This window comes from Sander lucioperca, chromosome 20 (assembly GCF_008315115.2).
Source record: "Sander lucioperca isolate FBNREF2018 chromosome 20, SLUC_FBN_1.2, whole genome shotgun sequence".
Taxonomy (NCBI): Eukaryota; Metazoa; Chordata; class Actinopteri; order Perciformes; family Percidae; genus Sander; species Sander lucioperca.
Window position 1 is genome coordinate 25838924 of NC_050192.1, and position 22261 is coordinate 25861184.

Genomic DNA, 22261 nt, shown 5'->3' on the forward strand with positions numbered 1-22261 from the left:
ATAAACAGTTACGGCGCTCCCATGACATCACACTGGCGCTCGATAGGTTGGCTGCGGTGAGTATACCGCACGCAGTGTTGTGCCTGAACGCATTCATTGAACGATAGTTCATGAACTCGTTCATATTTTGGGCGAACGTGAACTGAACGAATGTTACTGTGAACTCGTCCATTCTGGTGTCTGTGAACAGCACGCTCTCTCAGTTTAACTTCGTTCAATAGGGTGCCAGATTTCTATAAAGCCTTCCAGGCAAAAACCTGGCTAAAACAACAGGCCTTAATATGTAGCGGAAAAAACACCCAATCTGGCAACACCAGCCACCAGTGTCGCACCGCCGCATGTGTCATCAAAACAAAAAGCAGCAAGGAGGCGACAGCAACACATAGGCGAAAAAGCAGCAAGGATGCGTCGTATGATCATGTAAACAAGTTTTATGACAAGGTTGGTGAGCATGGGAAAAATCGTACATTTCTGCGCAAACTTTGCCTGCCAGCTTTCAAAAAGAAAATCCGCACTTCAGTCACATCCACAGCAGACCTGAAACGGCACATTGAACTGAAGCACCCGGCTAGCCTTCAAGGTATGTGCAAGCAAAGAAATCTGACGCATCGTTTCAGTGTTAAAACTGATAAAATAATTGCTGTCTGTGGTTCTATATGGGCTGTGGCAATCATTTTGAAAAATAATAGCTCGCAGCAACATATGGAAAAAAGAACTATGAACTAGTTCATTTTTGGAACTGTGAACTTAGTTCAAAATTTTGAAGTATGAACTATGAACTGAACTAGTTCATTTTAAAATGTGTAACCTGAACTTTGAACTAGTTCATGTAGAAAGTGAACTTTCCCAACACTGACCACACGTTTCAGTCGCTCCAGTCTTTGCCAGGATGCAGGGCCACCGCACGCGCAGCAGACTCGCTGTGTGCGAGCCAGACTGTGCGAACGCCACTCTGCACGTTTAATGCAGGGACGTAGCTAAGTATTTGAGGGGCAGGGGGCTAAGATTACATCTACAATTATTATTTATTATTAATTAATATAAATTAATTGTTTCAATGTTTTATGAAGCTTGTGGACATAGTGGCAGTTTGTTTTTACAAGCACAGTTTTTTTTAACACCAAAGGTAGGGGGGCAGCTGGGGGGGCAAGGCCCTACAGAGGGGGGTAAGCTGCCCCCCCCCCCTCTTGCCCCCCTGTAGATCCGCCCCTGCCTGTACTGACCTTTCTTTTTGGAAGTACAGGGCAGAAAGTGTTTGTCCTGCTTCCCCGCCACCCGACTGTGCTTCAACCGGCAGAAGAAGGATCTCCGGGCTCCGGTGGACAAGAGGGGCGGCCTGGCGGGGGCGTCCACCTGCACCTGAACCCCGGCTGCACACAGAAAGACAGCATTGGTGGCGTTTACATATAGTGTTAATTGTCAGCTTGCTTGATTCTCATTTCAGATATAGCTACAATTAGGCCTGTAACAATTATTTAATAATTGTCTAATCGCAATCTTTTCGAAGTAATCGCCGTTTCTTTGTTTAACACCAATTAATTGCTAACATTAGCTAAGGTCTTAAGGGGTATGACTGTTGATGGTGATTATCAATTTTATGTTCATTTAAGAAAAAAATACAATGTTTTATGATTTTAAAAAAAGAGACGTGGTTTACTTCATAAGCTGTGTACTTGTGTTATTACACCATCTGGGTCACATAACAGATAAATACATTTTTTTTTTATTTGACTGAAAGAGACAATTATATCGTTGATCACAATTATTTCTGAGACAATCAATTGTGCAGCAACATTTGGAATTGTTACAGCTCTAGCTACAATGTGGAGCAGTTGTCTTCTACTTCCACATTAGGTTACAATTGAAGTTGTTTCGTAGGAAAAGGGTTGTTGAGGCTACGGTGTGCCACGGCTTTGAGATACGTTTTCTCTCATTTGGTGGGTGTGTCTGTCGTTCATTGGCTGTGTCACAGGTGATAACCAATCAGCAGAGACGTGTCTGTAAACTCGTGGTAATAAAAAGGCAGAGCTCATGCGCACACAACAATGTATTCAACACCCCCCCGTTTCAGTTTAAGAAAACGTGTTGCTACATACATTGTGTCGGGGCTGAACGTGGCCCTGGTTTTAAACCTGCAAACTTCTACTTGTACTTGCTTTTGCATCCTTATTATCCTGATTTATTCATCAAATCATTTTTCCAACTCAGAAGGTTTTACTGTCTTTCTATTTTTCTTATGATGGTGTTGTTGTTTGGTTTTTGTCTTTGTAATTTTACTCAATGTCATTGTAAATGAGGGTCCCCCCTCAATGATCTCTCGAATATAAATAAAGGTTGAATGAATGAATGAATAAATGATTGAAACAACCTGGCAACAGACTTACTTGCAGCATCAATGAGGCATTGGCGAGGATACTCCGAAGACGACAGCTGTTCCTTCACCTTGTTGATGTCTTTGGGATGGATGAAATCGAACAAGCTCTGCCCAGTCAGCTCCAACTATGAACCCATATGACATGCAGCCATTTATTCAACTTTACTATCTTTGTTTTATTCAACTCTCTTTGTTCATAAACTGCAACCTGATGCTTAATTGTTGTGTTGTTTGTTCAGTTGTGTATCCTTTCCGGTTCTTCTACAGCCCTGATCATGCAGCTCATTTTATCAAAACTTGTATAGGAAGATATCAGCTGACTGTTTGCAGCTCTACATACAGTCAATGTATCTAGACTATAAGAGAATTGCTGCAGCATGTATCTAGTCATGGTTTACTGGTTATCCCCAAAATAACACATGCTGCCCTGCAGACATGGTGTCAGATTACTTTAGAAGCTTTTCTTTTACATCCCTCCTAATCTCCATTCCTTTCTGCCTGCCTACAGTCCGTGTCAAAGCTGGAAAATGTGGTCAAGAATGTAGAGCAGGTGTGGTTGTCACTCTGGATGCCAAGCCAACAGACTTTATATATATATTTTTTTTTTATAAAGCTCAGAGATTGCTAAAATTTTTTATGTTTGCTCATAAAATCTGCAGAAACACAATTTTGTGTTGTAGACTTGAGTTGTAAAGATCCGGTTCCTCCACCATATGAGGAATATGTGGCACCAGCACAAATCCAGCATGCTGAGAGTAGATGAAGTTGAGACCTTTATATGGGGGCCCAAACTGACAAAATGCAGTGCAATTTTCCCACCAATCGGTTAGTAAAAAGGTATAACGCTTCTTTACTTTAACATCAACAATTTGATTAGAGGCTCTGAACACCTACACAGGTGTATTCAGTTCATCTGTCTGTTTTAGTCTCGACCTTGCCAGACCTTCCTCCACAGCACTGCGGAGGAGGGTCTGGCTAGTCCACACAGCATTCCGGGATGGGAGAAAAACGTGCTCTGGTTTATTGGCATTTCTTTAAACCAATCACAATGGTCTAATCACTGCACGGAGCAACGGTCCTGCTGCAAAATAACCTCGGGAAGGAACTTGTTTTGTTGGAACACGTGTACGTTCAAAGGTTGTTTTAGTCGTGCAACAGAAAACTCAGATTGGACAGATAGTCTAGCTAGCTGTCTGGATTTACCCTGCAGAGATCTGAGGAGCAGTTAACCATAGTCCTCAGAAATCCACCGGAGTTTAGAATGCCAACACAAAGAAAGCGAAAGGTGATGGACATCCGGCTGAAAAAGAGGGACATCCGGCGGTATTTCCCGCGGCACCTGAACAATCCCGGAAGTGGAATGTCATGGATATAGACTAGTCTGTTTAGACCTCTTCCCAGGACTTTGTGGGTGTACTTAGACTGACATCTTCCTGAGCCTCCTGTTAGCGTTGTTGCACCTGATAGGGCGGGACATCCTGCCACCTCCTGTCTGAACCCAGCGTGAGACTCAAACATGTAGACCATGGCTAAATCCCTTCACTGTTTCATGCGATCTTGATGCACACTGCTCTTTCAGCGGTCAAGATGCTATAATGTAGTCATCGCATGAGTCTCAACACAGCGTGGGCACGAGCAGCAGTGGTGGGTGGGGCGAGGCCAGATCCATTATTTCTCAATGAGGGAGAAAGAGTAGCTGTGCTACCAGCCCCTTTTCAGAGTTTTTTTTAAATAATTTTTTTTTGTGGGGAAACCATGATAAACATCATATTAATCATAACAGCATTTTTTTTTTTTATTAAAACATTTTTCTGGAGGGGGGCCTTACCTAGAATGGTTTAAGTATAAAGCTATAATTCATTTTTTTTTTTCACTTTTTACACTGAGTTATTTCACTTACCATTATTTGATATTTTCAGTTAGATTGTTGACTACTCTAGTAAAATGTTACTATATTTTGTCATTTTTGTGGCTCCGTACTTTTATGCTATTTTGCCTCATTTTGACAACATAAAAAAGCAAAAAGAAAAGGTAGGTTGAATGTTGAGCATCTAAGCCAGGTGAACCAGCAGAATGACCTGCAACGTTTAATATTTAAAGCTGATGACTACAGCAAAATGAGTGTGTGCCACACCCACCCGGCTAAGGTTGAGGATCTTGGAGACGGACTCGGAGATGAACAGGATTTTGGCCCGGTCACAACTTACAACTAACAGGAAACCGTCCACAGCCTGGTAGAAAGAGATAAAAAGACATGTTAATACACAGATAGATGGATAGATAGATAGATAGATAGATAGATAGATAGATAGATAGATAGATAGATAGATAGATAGATAGATAGATAGATAGATAGATAGATAGATAGATAGATAGATAGATAGATAGACAGACAGACAGACAGACAGACAGACAGACAGATAGATAGATAGATAGATAGATAGATAGATAGATAGATAGATAGATAGATAGATAGATGTAATAATGAAATAGGAACTGGTTGGGGTCTTACATGAGTACCTACCCTGAGCAGAAGGTGCTTGAGGTCATCATGAGACAGGATTGAAGGCTTGAAGGTGGTGTCTGTAAAGGCGCTGCCTGTCCCAGCTGGAAACACAGGAGACACCATTTTTTTTAAATGGAACAGAATAGACGTCGCTGGCATTCTAAGTTACCACGTGGGTTCAGAGCAGTGGTGGAAGGCAAGGCAAGGCAAGGCAGCTTTATTTGTATAGCACATTTCAGCAACAGGGCAATTCAAAGTGCTTTACATAAAAACAGATACAAAAATTAGAAACAGATAAAATATGAGAATAAAAGTTACATGCAGTATAAGAAATTAAACATTAAAGACCAGTTAAAACAGTTAAATATATAAAACTGTTTATTTGTTTAGAAGTATTTATATCCCTTTCTTAAGTAAAAGTACTAATACCACATTGTAAAAATACTCTGTTACAAGTAAAAGTCAGGCATTGAAAATGTAACTTAAGTAAAAGTATGTATGTATCATCAGCGAAATGTACTTAAGTATTAAATCTAAAAGTACTCAATGAAGAAAAATCCTCACATTTTAGAAACTAGAAACCATGAAAACAGTTCAATCAACTAAGTGTTTAAACAGCTAATTGGTTCAGCTGTACTTGTAGGTCTATATATTGTTGGGTAGTTTGATTTATTAAAAAAACATTGTATTTTATAAACCATGTGTTTTGTGTGCAAAAATCTTCATTTGCAAGGTAACTAGTAACTAAAGCCATCAGATGAATGTAGTGGAGTAAAAAGTACAATATTTCTCTCTGAAATGTAGCAGAGTAGAAGTAGAAAGTGGCATGAAAAGAAGAGACTCAAGTAAAGTACAAGAACCTGAAATGTGTACTTAAGTAGAGCACTTGAGTAAATGTACTTAGTTACATTCCAGCCAGTTTCAGAGTTACCTTTGAGGGCTTTCAGATGTTGCACAGCCTTCCGCAGCACAGTGAGTTTGTCGAGTTTTCGCGCCATGGGCTGACAGGCGGGGATCATGGCTGCCAGCTCGTCAATGAGGGTGTTCATTTTATCCCTCCGCCGCTTCTCAATCTGTCGGTGAGGCTCCCTGCAGACGCAGTCAGAATGAAATCAGAAAGACATCTCTGTAGTATTGTGGGTAGAGATCATTATTTGGAGTTCATAATGCAATTATTTAAAAAACAATGGTTACACTTTACTTGAAGGTAGCTACATAAGAGTGACATAACACTGTCAGGAACGTGTCATAAACATTATAAACAAGTCATAAACGTTCATGACATAACGCTTCTTTTAGTAAGTGTCACTGGGTTTTTGTCATGACAAGTTATGGTTAGAGTTAGAGTTAGGGTTAGAGTTAGAGTTAGAGTTAGAGTTAGAGTTAGGGTTAGAGAAAGAGTTAGAGTTAGAGTTAGGGTTCATGTGTCATGACTGTGCCATGACAGTATCATGTGTTCATGACAGTGTCATGTGTTCATGACAGTGTCATGTCACTCTTATGTAGATACCTTCAAGTAAAGTGTTACCAAAAAAACTTATGACAGTCATTATGGTTTTAAAATAGCTGGTGACATTACAGAGTAAATGAGAACAATCAAAGCCACAAAAGGCTTTAAAAGACACAGATTACCCCACTGTAATTTGATATAAAAAAAATAGGTTCACCTGAAGCATTTCATTTTGACTTGCTGATCCTCTCCTTCAGATCTGCAAATAAAGGGATCAACAAATTAAATTCTTTGCCAGTGTTCTTGTAAAGAAATGTGTATGAACAAAGCCAAGAAGTCCGTGTACCTGCTGCGGTCATCGTCCTTTTGAAAGTCGACACTATGCCTGTAAAATCGAACGGACATACTGTGAGTTGTTTACTATAAAATGAGAATATAGGGCTGGGCGATATGGAGAAAACCAGAGATTCTTGACCAAATACACGGATCTCGATATTGTAGGGTTGACAATTGGTGTTTTCACAAAATATTTTTTACAATGAGATTTTAGATAATCACTAATAATGTGGTAAACGGTTTCACGTGAAATTATAGAGAACATTTTTTTCCCCAGCTGTATACTGACTATGTTTCCATGCATGTACAAAAAATAGTGTGATGTTAAAACTAATCTGCAATTCTTCAAATGACATTCCCTCAAAATGTTTCACAACAGATTTTCTGAGAAAATGGAGTTAGTATGTGCTCGTTATTATCAATTCAGACAACGTAATAGTGAATTACGATATCTCGATGTGTGAATTCATCACGGTATGATTCCATTGAAAGACGATAAATGATCATATAGAATTATTGCCCAGCACTATGAGGATATATATGCATTGTACAGTACCGTGTGTTTTCATATAATTGACATAGCACTTCTCTTACTGTCCATGGGTGCCTGACCTCTCCTCCACGTCTCCCTTTCGTTTCCTCGGCACCTCGACAGCCGGCAGGGAGGAGCCTGCTTGCTCTGGGCATTCCCCCTCTGCAGCGAGATCTGATACATGGAAACAAGACTGCAAATGAGAACGTAAAACCCTTGAGAGCTCTGTAGTGCTGGCTTGTCAGATGCCCTATTAATAATTCACCATTAATGAATGAATAAGACTTGCTCTGCCACTAGGGTGTATTGGGTCTTTGTGGCTCATATCAAGCATAGCAGCAAATAAAAATAATCAATCAAGAAGATTGAAGCTGATTAGACTCCATTATAAAGATTTAGGTGCAACACCCCGAGTTTTGGGCAGCACCCAATAAATGAATGTGACTAAAAGACTTTTCTCAGATCTAATGATTGTAGTTGGACTTCTTTAGCAAGTTTTGTCTTTAAACTTTGTGGAGTGTTATTTATTTATTATCTGCATTAGCTTTTGTGCACAGATATGGTTATAATAATGCTACAATATGATGTAAAAAAAAGAGACGCAAAACTACCACAAAGGGACACAAAGTGACTACAAAGAGACGCCAAAGAGATACAAAATTTATGGGGGAATTGCTTTTTTTTTTTTTTTTATTGAAAAACGTCACATTTTCTTGAGGAAGGACGCCTAAACCCCCCGCCAAATACCCGCACCTAAGTCTTCCACAAAGCTAGGGAAAACACTGGACTCTGGCTCTAAGCAAGTAAGATCAAATGCCTTGAACTACATTTAGAAAAACCGTTTAGTTTTGATTTTGATTGGTTGATGTCAAATATTTTAATTGCCAGTCTTACAAATGCAGATGTGGGAGTGCCTCGGTAGCCGAGTGGTTACAGCGCATGCCACATTACCGCTGCGGCCCGGGTCCTTTGTTGCATGTAATACCCCTTCTATCATCTACCTGTCTAAGTCTACGTTTGTATTATTTTTTTGTTTAAGGCCTTCTTTGGAATCGTCCAACAGACCTGTGTTTTTGTTTTTTACTAATGACAATTACCTTAGCATTGACCATACTACTATTAGTTATTATGGCCTTTCTTTGCTTCCATAAAAGTCCTACACAGCAGACATGTAGATCTGTATTTGTCAGAATACAATGGTGGACCCAAAAGCACGACTCAGAGTAGGAGATGAAAAGGTAAGGAGCTTTATTATTCAGAGAACAATCAGGCAGAGGTAGAAAATCAGCAGGCAGAAAACGTCCTCAGTATACAAACTAAAGGTCTAGGTAACACTGGAAAACAAATACTAGGAATACGCTGGAGAGTGAGACACACGAGGTTCAACAACAATCTGGCTACAGATTAGTGAAACAAGGGGAGTGTGTATATATATATATATATATATATATATATATATATATATATATATATATACACACACATACATACATACATACATACATATATATATACACACACACACACTGGGAAGACGATTACACACAGGTGATACACATTAGGGACGGGAGGGTAATCACACAGGCAGGAAGGCAGACAATGGGAAGACAAGTGACCTGGAACGAAGACAGACAGTGTTACTACAAAATAAAACAGGAAGTCATGAAAACAAACAAAACGCAAATCAAGAGCGGGAAGTGGACGTGACAGTATTTGGCAACCATAAAGTAGCCCATCTTGTGAGTTTGTACACACACACACACACACACACACACACACACACACGGCTCAGTCCGGCTCTGTTGTCTGATCTGTTTCTGGCTGGAGGTTGCCAGGTGGCGCCAAACATCCAGCTATGCTCACAGTGTGTCAGTTTAAAAGGCACACAAGAGTAAATGGGGTTTGGGCCATTTATATAATGCTGTAACAATGACCTACTTCCCTTTCAGGACTATATACTTTAAATTGTGACATTTATTTGGGGGGAAAGGTTTTAACAAGATGAAGAAAGCTTTTCAACGTGACTGTTGTTGATCGTGACTTCCACAACTCAATGAGCAGTGGAGTGAAGTTTAGTAGGTCATCACTGACGCTAAAGTGGAATGTGGGAGCGAACACTTGCCAGCGCTCCCTTCCAGCAATCACACCTCTTCACCACTGATGCTGCACAACACGCTGCCTCCAACATCACAGTTTTTCCTGTTCCCTTATTAGTCAGGAACATTTCCCCCAGGTACCTGTGTGAGCTCTGCCAGCTGACTGGCCAAAAAAAATAAAAAATAAAGTGCCATCTAGGAAGCGACAGTGCCGGCTTTGTGCTCCCGTCGTGACAGGAGTGAGAGGCCAAGCCTGCAGGGCCGGAGACGACATACCATATTACTGAAACACAGAAACATAGCCCACCAACCCCAGGGGAGATGCACAGGAGTGGAGAAAACTCAGTATGCCCAACAGTACAAGAGTACGCACTATATGACCTACATGCATTTCTTTACGGCTGTACATTTTCCAACAAGTGTACATTTCATTCCACTTTAATAACTTTAAGGTATTTGGTAGTGGAAAGTAGATGACCTGATTTGAATTCAACATGATATATAGCCAGGGAAAAGTCAAATAGAACACCAGTGAATTCAATACCCTGATTCGATGCACAATACAAACCAGTACACAGCCAGCTAATCCAGCAGTAAAAAGCCAGATATTAGTACAGCAACAAAAAGCAAGGGCAGTAAAATGGCCAATTAATGGCATACAGAGCCACATGTGCCTAACAACCATCACAATGGAAAGCAAAAACAATCGGGCCAATCTCTTCTTGGCTTTTGACACATTTTTAGGATGTTAAGACAATAGAAAATACAGAATATATTTATGCAGACTTCTAATTTCAGTGCTTTGCTCAAGCAAAATATTCCACAAAAGCCAAGCAAGTGCTGCTATGTTTCCTCCAACACGGAGCCAAGTCATAACAGAAAAAACACACACACACACACACACATGAATTACAATGGCAGACAGGTCGTGCTAAACAGCCAGAGCAAAGATGTGGATACAAGCTGCGTTTAAGTGTTGACTTCTCGTGTGCAAATGTAGGACTACTTTTCAATTCAAAAAAACTACAACAAAAGATTTGTAAGGATTTTTTTAAAGGATGGATACTCTGTATTTATACAGCTTTTTTACAAAACCGTCCAGCTCAAGCAGACGAGAGCACTTTCTTTTCTTGATATTCAACACCGGCTGTTGTTTCGAGGCCACAGTTTCAAGATCCATCAACAGCGCCGGGATCGCCACCCTTTGCAGTTGTATTAATCCGCCAGTGCTCCATGTTCAGACTACTAATGTATACCTCTGGATGTAGGCGGTGACTTGCTTGCTCTGTAGTCACTGCACCTTCATAGAATAGAATAGAAATTCAAAAGGGAAATTCAGATGTCCAGCAGCTCAAAGAAGCAACCACATTTCCACACTAAAACCATATGGATAAATAAATAGCCTTAAAATAATTGTTAAAAAAGACTATAGAACTACTAGAATATATTGTAATGCGTTCTTCAGGAGGTGTTAAAGAGTCTTATAGCAGTGGGGACAAAGGATCTCCTGAACCGCTCAGTTCTGCAGCACAATGAGAGGAGCCTTTTGCTGCCGCTGCTTCTCTGCCCAGCCAGGAGGCTGTGGAGAGGGTGTCTTCTACTGTCCATGATAGCTTCCATTTTGTTTAAAGTGCTCATATTATGCTTTTTGGGCATTTTCCCTTTCCTTTATCGTGTTATATATCTTTTTTGTGCACGTTATAGGTTTACAAAGTGAAAAACCCCAAAGTCCACCCCAAAGGGACTTACCATCTCCAACAGAAAACACTGTTCACAAACTGCTCCAAACAGCTCTACTGTAGTCCAGCCTTTACTTCAGAGACAAACGTACGTCACTTTGTAACACACGTTATAATGCTCGCCTAGCTGCTAGCGTGGCACGCCCTCATACTCTGCTTCTGACTGGCTAGTAGTCCTTACCTAGGGGCTGCGCATGTGCGACTCCCAACAAAGATGGAACAGAAGTGAGACGTCTCACTCTGTAGCTAAAACAGAGAGCTCAACACACAGGGTGAAAAGAGGAGCTTCAGCAATGTGCAGTACAACAAAAATATGGTGTTTTCTGAAAATTAAACCATGTAAACCTATTCTGGTACAACCTCTAAATACAATTATGAACCTGAAGATGAGCATCATATGAGCACTTTAATGTGCTCCTCTCAACTACAGTTTTCAAAGAGTGCAGCCTCCTGCCAAGCACAGAGATAGCCTTTTTCATCAGCTTGTCCAGTCGCTTGGTGTTTGTGTCCCCCCCCCCCAAACACACTGCTGCATAGAAGAGTGCAATGGTGGCCACCACAGTGTGATAACACGCATTTCACTGCACACATCAAATGACCTCAGCCTTCTGTGGGGCAGAGCCACCACTTTTACTGTCAAAATGTTATGAGGGATGACCCCCAGACCCTCCGGCTATAATGTGTGTGTCCCCCCCCCCCCCCCCCCAGTGTTGAAACAAAACCTACGCCCTGGTCTCTGCCCATCTATCCACCTGCACTTCATCCCCTAGTCAGATTAGTTTAAATTTAAGGTTTTCAGTTCAAGCTTTGCTGGATCCTAGGTTTTGTTCAGTTGTGATCAGTTTTGCCTTGCCTGCAAAAAAAAGTTATTTCTTCAAGTTCCTCTCCATGCTTTCAAATAAATAAACTGCAGATGTTGTCTGTTAATAGTTAATTTGCAGGATTTTACGTGGAAAACATTCCATAAACATGATGGCAATGTTAAAGTTTTAAAAGCCAACAGCATTTGGATTAGATAGACCTGCTACAATATTGTTAAAGCAGGTCTATCTAATCCAAATGCTTACACATTTGTGCAACAAGAATTTTAGATTAGATAAGATACCTTTATTGTTCCCCAGTGGGGAAATTTGGTTGTTGCAGCAGTACAATAGAAACAGAAACAGTATAGAAAGTAACAGAAATAAATAAATAAAAGGTAGCCTACATAAACTAACATAGAATAAAACAGAAACTAGAGTATTTGGAGACAAATGGCATGACAAAACACTCCCGCTTTTACTTTTGATACTAAGGGACATTCTTCAATAGCCTACTTAACTTTAAATTTAGCACATGTACTTTTAATATAGATTACATTTTTTTCTACATTATGAGTTCTGCTTTTTTGACCTAATTGTGAAATACACTTTCAGGGTTCTAAGCTTGTATAGACTGCTGTCCTACTGAAGAAAATCAAAAGTACTATAGAACATACTTCATGGAGTTTACATTAAATAGCCTAATACATTTGTGGGGAGGGACTGTAAATGTTGTGGGGATTAATGATGAATTTATGGTGACCCTACTGCTCTTGTAGCCTACTATATTTTATAAGTCTATCCGGTGGATATGAATGACTATAATTCATTTAATATTCAAATATAGTTTTAAAGTGTGTGACTGGAACTGAAGAATTGTTTTTATAACATTATTACACCTCATAATGATTCACTAAGTTCTTGTATTAAACAGTCGCCCAGGACCTTTCAATGCTTATGGCGATATTAATATGCTCTGGTGCTTTTGTTTTCAAAGCTCCTTTGCTGTATATGGGTTTAGTTTAGATGGTTTTCTAACTAATGTGATGTGGCGTTGGCTTCGAAGAGTTTTGATAGCTGACACATTACTGTATTGCAGGAGCTTTTTGATCAGGCAACAATCAGGCAGGCTAAGACCATTCTATCTGATAACTGTCACGTGTTGTTTTCAGAGTTTGAGCTATTGAACTCAGGAAAGAGGTACAGGGTTCCTCTGTGCAAATATAATGGGTATAAGCACTCATCTGTCCCTCTCTCAGTTAAGCTCATTAATGAGCAGCGATGAACGTATGACCATGAATTTATCTGTGACTGAATGTAAGTATAGATATGACTGAAGGAATGAATGCATATTCACAATGGATTGTTAAGGATATTTATGAATGGATAAATTAATTTTATTTTTAGGACTGAATGCATTGATGCTTATGGAAGTAGGGGCGATTGTAAGGCATGTATGGTAGAACAGAAGAATGTAGGAAGGATGGCTTTTTTTTTTTTTTTTGCACAAGTAGCCTATAGAAAATGGTAATTTGCAATTTGCACAGCTCTTTGAGTAGCCAGTATTTTAACCCTGTGCTTGTTGTGTGTCTCTGTTGTAACTCTTGCAGCAATTTCTCTGTGATGAATTTCTCCTTGGGGAGACTAATAAAGATACTTTGACTTTGACTTTGTAATGGTTCTTGGTCGGTTTTCGAAGCGGCAGGGAGCGAATAGCCCCCTCTGCTGCCCAGTGAAGGCAGCGCTGCTCTACTGATCTACTGACCCAGTTTAGAAAGAAGCACGTGAACCACGTGACAAACTAAGCTCCCCGGGGACAGTTTGGTGAATGAAGGTTAGGCAAAAATACGTAGCGAGGTAAGGGAAATATGGTGGTAGTGACATAAACTTTGTATAATAAAATAGATTAAATCATCGCCATGGTTACATCCACGTGGTTCCATGAGGTTTATTGCCCTCTCGAAATGGAACAAAGCCAAAGCCCCCCCCGCCCCTCCGCGTTTCCCCTCGGCTTACACCGGTGACTGCCGCAGTCGTCACCGGTTGCCAATCGGTTATCTGGGTAACCTATAGTAGGCTAGTAGGCAGGCTGCCTGGCTGCTCCATCACCCGTGCTGCAGCTAGTTCCATAGAATGTATAGAAAGAGATTAGTAACGCGTTCGGCTAGGTGGTGTCGTTACAGTCCGACTCGCTACTGATAAAAGTAGCTAACTCGCTTCTTTTATCACCTCCTTTTAATGTCACCATTAAGTCGAATTAACAAAAACCTAACCATAAACATTACTCATCACAACCTATCGCTGTCTACCGTAAAACAACCGTATTAGTCACATGACCAGTGACCGAATAAGTTCCGAAGTACTTTCTGGAAGTATTACATTAGCCTACCTCTGTTTTTGTTGGCAGCCAAATGATGGTTAAGAAGCAACACAAACATTGGTCCCGTCGGACACACACTGATAATACAACTAGCGAGCTGAATTACACACAATTAATACAGCTGTCGTCCCCAAGCAACCCGTCCCTGAGCCCCTACCTGCTGGCCTGTCCGCCGTCCCGTCAGAGCCACCGGCCGACATGCCTACAGACTGGAGCCGGTGACGGCTACGGAGCGCCGCATGTGGAGCCAGCCACCAGCTGTAGTAGTAACAGAGGAGAGGAGGGGATCTACATGCAGATAGTAGGGTGTTGTATAAATTGACTTCATTTTTTTTTTTACAAAGGGTTGTGGAGGGGGGGTGAAACGTGAGGGATATGGCTAAGAACGGAACACTCCATGTCGTCTAGGAAATTGAATAGTTCACACTTGTCTCCTCCTCCATCGCTTTTTAGTTCATTCATGGCATGCCCGTATTGAGGCTACTGGGACGGCGTTTTACAGTCCATTCATTTCAGTCTCACTCATGAATCAACATCCCTATAATTTGGAAAAAAAAAAAAAAAAACATCTAACTTGCGGGTCTGCATTAAGCTGTGTGACACTTACATAATGCTATTAAATCAATGTATGGTGTGGAAATGACCCAGCATAAATGTGTTTCAGAGTTGGCATCTGCTGTTAAAATGCAAATCCCATTTGTAGGCCTGTATGATTTCATTTGACGTCATAAAACAAGTGAGTGACCGACTTGCATTTTAGCTGCAGTGAAAAACATGATGATGTTCTATAGCCTATTGCATTACGATGCTAATTGTCCGAGAGTGGACGGTCTAACAGGATTGACAGGATTCCATCACAATGAGATTGTGACAACGCAAAAACAAATATTCGATTAATTTCAAACAGAGCCAGCCCAGCCCGGCCATTCCCGGTGAGATTTATCGGGTTAAAGCACATTTTGATGTCCTAAAAAAAAAAAAGAAGTGTCGTGCGCGCGTTCCCTCCAAACATAGTGGCTATAGGGAGGAGAACAAGGAGGTCTCACTCTGTTCTCATTTTCAAAGGAACAATGACAAAGCTATGGCATAAAAAGAACCATCTGGAAATAAACATACTGTGATTTTCCGTATTTACAAGATCCATATGACACTATTAGAATGTGATTCTGCTTGAATAGCATATCTACAATAATACTATTCGACTCTGATAAGGGGGTCGTTAAGGGTGGCAACACTAAACAGTGCCATGTTATAATTTTTAATTGCTATATCATTCTCAAACACAACAAGCAATCTACGTGAACGACTAAAACAAAAAAAAGTAGGCTACTCAATGTAGTTGGTAGTTATTCCAATGGTGTCCTCGCCCTCACTCCCCCAGTTAAAAACCGACGAAGTGATACGTCGCCTCTAATTTCGACGAGCTTCGGCCCTCACCTACATAGTGTAATTCGAGACCTTTGCATGAGACTTTACGTAAGACAGAAGGCTACACGTGCCAACGAGAAACGTGTTGACCTATATATTTCATAACGCAACGGTCACGTGACGACAATTTGGTTCGTTAACCCGTTTAAAGCCCGTCTGCGGAGAAAGTCCACGGGCACTTTACCAACCCGGGAACTTTCTAAGTGGACAACAAACACATCACGTTATTACAAACACAGATATTTTATGCAACAGCAATAGTGATATATCATACCATAGACTGAGAAACTACCATGAAGTCATATAGCTCTTACAGATATATGTGTAGGCTATGGGGATTTTTTTTTTTTTAGCCCAAATGCAGCTCTTTAGTGTCATAGCCTACACAGGTAGGGGTTTGTTTTTATTTAGTGTGACATTTGACAACTATTTTAGATTAAATATATTAATATATTACTTTACATCCATCGTGTTAACTTCCTTGGAGTGGAAACCCCCGCTTTTGTAGGCTACTTTCTTGTCTTTACAGCCTTCAAATATAGCCTCAAATGATCCAGAGAATGAAGAACATGACTAAAATAATTAAAAAGTAGTGTTAATAAAAAAAAAAAAAAAACATACAAATGTTTTTGCATGTAGGTAAGTACAATTTACTAAATTAAACCAATATGTTTACAATTAATTCAATGTTATATTTCTCATCTTCAAAATTAAAAATATTTTTTTTACACTCAATTTAATTTGAAATGTGGCATCACGTCTGTTAACCAGACAGCACTATCTCTGTCCACAGGGACGCATTTAATCCTTTATTGTGAATGATCAACCAGTCACCCTTGGGGATGAAAGGTTTTCACAATGACCACATACTGTACATCTATGAGCCACAGTCCCATTCACAAGATCGTCTGTATCAAGAGCTCCCTCTAGCGGCCTCAGTAAATCACAGCAACAACCTGTGCTGACTTAAAAAAAAAAAAAAACTCCAGCTTGTTCTCCTTTATTTGTTCGATCGCAGCTCTCTGTTTTGGCTCTGTGACTGAGCTGTGATTTGGATTCCTTTCTTTCTTCTTTAGTTTTTGCCTTTTTGTTTGATGGTCAAACGTGTGGCGATAAACAGGAAACCATAGAGTAGAAATGGACACGTCTATCAAATTTGGTAACCGGTTTATCAGACCACCACCACAACATTGGACATGTTTATCACAGAATTGTAATCACAGTTGCATTTAAAATGTCATCAAAGTAATGCTGTAAAACTAATCATTGCAGAGTCTGCAATGGTCATTTTCCCAGGACAGTGAACGTTACACAGTATTTGCAAGGATATAGAGTAAAGTATATTGAATATGCTGTATACTACAGAAAATCCTACATTCATAGAAATGATCAGTGTGACTCTTTCATTGTATCAGTTTACCTTTTTTGTTTTGTTTCTATATTTGTTTTAACTCGACACACACACACACACACACACACACACACAGTTGTAAGTATGATCATTTAAAATGCATTAAGCTAAAGTAATTATAGCTTTAACTGCTTTTGAATGGCAACGTTTAGATACCCGCTCTCATTCTTTGCTAATCGAGCAGCTCTAGGTTACATTTCATCATCACATATGCATTACTTTAGTCAGTTTGGGGCCGAATGGATTCTAATTTTTAATAATACGCTGTAAAAGATAGTTGAATTAACCATTTATAATCTTTTATAATAGCTATCTCCAATCTCACTTTTTACAATATTGGACCTATTAAAGACCCACCTGCTCCCCATCCCCCAACCAAAAAAAAGAAAGACTTTAGGTGTTTAATTTTATTATTTTCAGCATTTTATCAACATAAAAACTCAATAACGTGAATGACTATATCAAATGAACATTTCCTCCCTAGTTCACAGACAGTTTCCTTCAAGTGTCTACAACAATATGTACACAGCATTACACAAACTACCTCACAACATAGTCCTGGCCTGTGGGTGGGGGAGGAATGGGGGGGGGGGGGGGGGGGTAACTCTTGAGACTCAATTCTTGCTTTTACCAAAGGGGGAAATACATATTATTAGCTAATTCACGGAGCGCTGGGGTAGCCGAGGCAGAGACCACGTGCATCTAAAAACTAGATTCTAGATGTGATCTGCTTTTATTCTTTATGTTTGTGTCAACAGCTTTTTTTTTTTTCAAAGGATAAATACACATTTACCTACTCTCCCACTGAGGGAAGCAACGTCTCTCAACATCAATTATGAAATATTATGTGACACTGATCCGACTAACAATAATAATAATAATAATAATAAAAAAGTGAATTTGTATAGCGCTTTTCATGGACTCAGAGTCGCTTAACAACACAAAGGGTGAGTCAGTGAGCTGGTTTGGTCCATCTGAAATGAATTGTCTAGCTTAACTCGTGATGAAAGGGAATCGTTTGCTGCACTCTTCTCAACCTCGTGCAGAAATGAAGTCCCAATGATTCAGCTCCCTTTAGATAAAGTGACACAGTAATGGATTTCAAGTCATCTTGGACATATACAGAATTATAGAATTGTATGGATGCCAAAAACAGAATTAACCCTACTTTTTTTTTAATCTCCTGCGCACCTACTTCTGAAGGAAATAAAAGCGTAATCATTTCTCTATTACAACACGGAACATGAGTTTGACATCACCTCACAACAAAAAGCACTGAGTATCTACTTCCTGTTTTTTGTCCCTAGCAGTGGCACTGACACACTCGTTTCTCATGAACAATCTTAACTATTTGGCTGTGAAACTGTGTGAATACAGCAGTTTGGCTTTTCTCAGGTTGTGTCAGTTTGTGTTCCAGTGATTGCACACAACTGGGAATCTGCAGCGGTAATAACCATAAACAAAATCACCCCATCATGCATCTGTCCTGCTGCTGTCTACTAGCAGTAGCAGGTAGGAAGTAGGATCTTCTTGCAGACTGGTCTTAGCTTTGATGATGTTTGTATTTGGGTCAGAATCGCACGTTGGTATTTTCATTATGGGGAAAATACTGGCCTATCAGGGTTGTCCATCTGATGTGATGCTTACTGTTTGACTATTATTGTTTCCAGACATTTTCTGTTTGTAACTAAAGGGGCACTCCACTGTTTTTTCACAGCAAGATCAGTTCACTCCTCATCATGTCATGCCCACACGTCATGGGGAGTACTACTCAGCCCGTGAATATAGTTGAATGGCTTCTTCTGTGGCTCTGGAGGGAGGGCTCTAAAGTCTAAAAAAAAATGACCCTGATGATGTCATAAGGGTTAACTCGGCTTAGGTTGAGAGACTATTTTTAACAGAAAGCCTGCATTATATACGGGTAAGAGTTTGAAAGACAAACGGCATTTACTAGACAGAAAAGGGAATAGAGAGGCGTAGTCCCTGCCCTTCTGGTGGACCACCAGAGGACCTTATTTTGGAAAAACATGGTTTGAGCAGTGAGAGTGTGTGTGCGTTTCGTACCGGGACGTACTCACACGAGCAATGGGTCCCACTCGTTCTTTTGCTTCCCGGCTGATAAAAAGACGCTGGATAAAACACATCAGTAAGACAACGTTACATTTGTGCGTGGAACATAGCTACGTTACCTAGCTAGCTAGCTAGCAAACAATTATCTGTCACTTGCTGTTCACTATCGTACACGTTTTCTCCTAAATAACCTCCCATGGTGGACACCGGAAGAAAAGGGACTTTGCCTCTCTATCATAAAAAGCCGCTATCGAGTTGCATTATGGGAAATGCAGGATTCACTGTTTTTGGAACTTTGGCCATGCTAAGGAAAAGTTAATCCGATATCTCAGCCTGTGCTGCACACACAACAATTTGCACCATTCTTTTTTAAGATTTGAGAATGCAACACTAAATCACTGGAGTGCCCCTTTAAAGTCTAGGGAAACCTATTGATATATATATATAAAAAAAAAAAATCATCCAATTTAAATATACTCTTCTCATCTATTAACAAACATGATAAATAATAAATAATGCAGAAATATACACATCAGTCAACCCTCATTTGTACATTGCTTATGCAACTGTAAGTCTTACAGGTGCGTTCTTGGCCAATTGTAACAGGACTACGTGGATGAATTACAGTTAAACAGATCAAAAATAAGAAGAGAGACTGGTCCAGGTCTATTACAATATTATAATACACCGCCCTAATTGAACAAACTGCAAGACCCTTACTTTCTCTATCAATTCCTCAGAAATAGCACCAACATCAGTTTAACATGGGATTCCTGGGATGGCTACAGCTAAACTAGTCCGATATATATTTCCTTTCCCTGCGTGTACATTTATAGCTTGCATTTTGACACTTAACAGATGTGCTAACTGACAAACATCTGTCTCTGCTCACTCATTTTCTTGACAAGTGTAGGAATAGAAATGGCAAATCATTCCATAACCAAGTTTTTTTTTTTTTTTTTTTTTTTTTTAAAGGTAGTTTGAAGTTAAGTGCAGTAAGCGACAGCTACATCTGAATGTGTTCAGATCACGACGCGTGATGATCAGAGTTCTTTGGTAACTATGTTTAGCGCTGTGTGTAGTCACAACTCTGAGCAGACATGATGGTTACATGGTTTGTTTTGTTGAGTAAGACAGGCATGGCATTAGCTTTTTAGGGTCAGGGGGTAAAAAAAAATAAACACATTGAATGGTTACTTAATTCAAAATGAACAAAAGACATTTTACATTTTAAAAAGGTGCTCTAAGCGATGTCACGCGTTTTTTAGGCTACAACATTTTTTGTCACATACAGCAAACATCTCCTCACTATCCGCTAGCTGCCTGTCCCCTGAACACACTGTAAAAAAAAAAAAAAAAAAAAAAAAAAAACACGGTCTCTGTAGACAGCCCAGGCTTCACAAACGGCAACAACAACAAACTGGGAAAACCTGCACCACCAAACATAACAAACAGTGTTCCAGCCAATAACCGACAAGAAGGATTTGGGGGTGGGGGTTGGGGGTTTAGTGCACGGAAGCACGGAAAGGAGGGGGAGGGGACGGGATGAGGGAGGGGCAAGCTAGCCTCAGTTTTGTTTGACAATACTTCGAACGTCAACAGGAAGTGACGTCACCCAACATCGCTTAGAGCACCTTCAAGAACCTCGAGGACAAAAAGCATACATGTCTAGGATATCCACCATGTTAATCTATTCTTATTTACTTTCTATTTTAGTTACTCTTTTACTTGACAAACCAAGACACTGTTCATTGGGTTTGCCTTGACCCATTCTTTTTACGAGGCCCTTGTTTACTTATCTAATCTATAAAAACCTGCCATTTGTTTATACTGCCTTCGTTTCGTCGCTGTTTTATCACACTTATCATGTTTTATCACTCCGCGGACACACTAAATACAACTGTCACATCAGGGCTTTCTATTTGCTTTAAGAGATAAGTGTTGCTTCCTCACAAGTTGATTTGATAAAGCTTAACATGTTTCCCTTCCCTTTTTTTCCCTTTTATGTCCCCTTTTTCAAACGGCGTTATTATTTCTAATCATTATTATTACCTTCCGATTAACATCTCTAAAATATATGCTTCAATATCTATCAGCTATTTTAAAAAGGCACTTTGCATGTTTTGTCCATCTACTGTAAGGAGGAAGTGAATGGCCCTCTGGCTCATTAGAATAAAAATCAGGGGAATAATCCATTTACTGTAGCACTGGTCTGAACACAACAAACTGGCTCTGAAGGGAAGTGACACACTCTGCAGTCTGTTTGGCAAATGGGCAACGCTCCACAGTAACGGATGCCAAGCACAGGGCAAACTGCATTCCCATGTTTCCTGGCAACAAGTTGTTCCTCTGTGTGAAAAGCAGTGGCGCTGAGGCAAGGCCACAGGAAGAGTTGTCCCACAGAGCTGACACAAAGTCACCCCCATGACGGTTAAAGGACGGTTCCTGCATGATTTCAAGTATTGCTCATTTGTTTTCATATATTTTCTATCCCTTTTAATGCTGTTACTGAAAACAACCAGACATGTTCAACTCAATCTCCCAGCACTGTGAATAAAAGGGAATTAATAATTATGCTATATTAATTAGAGTTTCACACTTTGAAAGAATTCCCTTGTTTTTTTTTATAGAAATGGACCGGTAAGACACAGAAGTGCTTTAAGCTAAATGCTAACATCAGCGTACTAACATCCGTGGCTAACATGTTGATTTTAACCAGGTTTAATTTTTACCATGTTAGTTATGCTTGTTAGCATGCTAACATTTGCTGCTTGTACAGCTATCACCGGTGGGAATGTCATTAGGTTTTGATATATTTGGTCATAAACCAAAGTATTGGACATTATGACCCGATGGTGGTGCTAGTGCTACATGAATGTGTGTACCAAACGCCATGGCGATCCATCCAATATTAATAGCTACGCCGCTAGCATGGCTAAACACTGGTCTACAAGCGTAGTCTTTAAGCCTAAGGCATAGAAATACAATGCGGTCACCCTTCACTTTCTCAACATTTTCTCTACAAATGTGATGCTAATTGGGCTTCCATTGGGATCCACTAGTATTTTGCTAACTAGCACCACCACAATCCCCAGTAGTTGTCTCTTTTCACATAAAGAAAAGCTGATGCTGAAGTTTC

The 22261-nt window shown here is 40.1% G+C and overlaps 1 protein-coding gene and 1 long non-coding RNA gene across 8 annotated transcripts in view; one reads left to right on the top strand and one right to left on the bottom strand.

The window, feature by feature from the left end:
* Positions 1 to 14540, bottom strand: part of LOC116054747 (aryl hydrocarbon receptor nuclear translocator-like protein 2) — a 31232-nt gene extending 16692 nt beyond the window's left edge. For 6 of the 7 annotated variants that reach the window (XM_031306459.2, XM_035996249.1, XM_031306458.2 and 3 more), the window contains exons 1-9: positions 14371 to 14540; positions 7261 to 7372; positions 6677 to 6715; positions 6548 to 6589; positions 5812 to 5969; positions 4899 to 4981; positions 4513 to 4605; positions 2385 to 2499; positions 1224 to 1370 (exon numbers count right to left, since the gene is read on the bottom strand). In XM_031306459.2, coding sequence (XP_031162319.1) covers positions 1224 to 1370; positions 2385 to 2499; positions 4513 to 4605; positions 4899 to 4981; positions 5812 to 5969; positions 6548 to 6589; positions 6677 to 6715; positions 7261 to 7372; positions 14371 to 14413 — 832 coding nt within the window. In that variant the 5' untranslated portion in view covers positions 14414 to 14540. The remainder of the gene's footprint in view (positions 1 to 1223; positions 1371 to 2384; positions 2500 to 4512; positions 4606 to 4898; positions 4982 to 5811; positions 5970 to 6547; positions 6590 to 6676; positions 6716 to 7260; positions 7373 to 14370) is intronic. The other variant, XM_035996250.1, reaches the window with a different exon arrangement.
* Positions 1 to 17674, top strand: part of LOC118494018 — an 18803-nt gene extending 1129 nt beyond the window's left edge. Inside the window, exons 2-3 of the long non-coding RNA XR_004896092.1 lie at positions 16006 to 16012; positions 17665 to 17674. This is a non-coding gene — a long non-coding RNA (uncharacterized LOC118494018). The remainder of the gene's footprint in view (positions 1 to 16005; positions 16013 to 17664) is intronic.
* The last annotated feature ends 4587 nt before the right edge of the window (positions 17675 to 22261 follow it).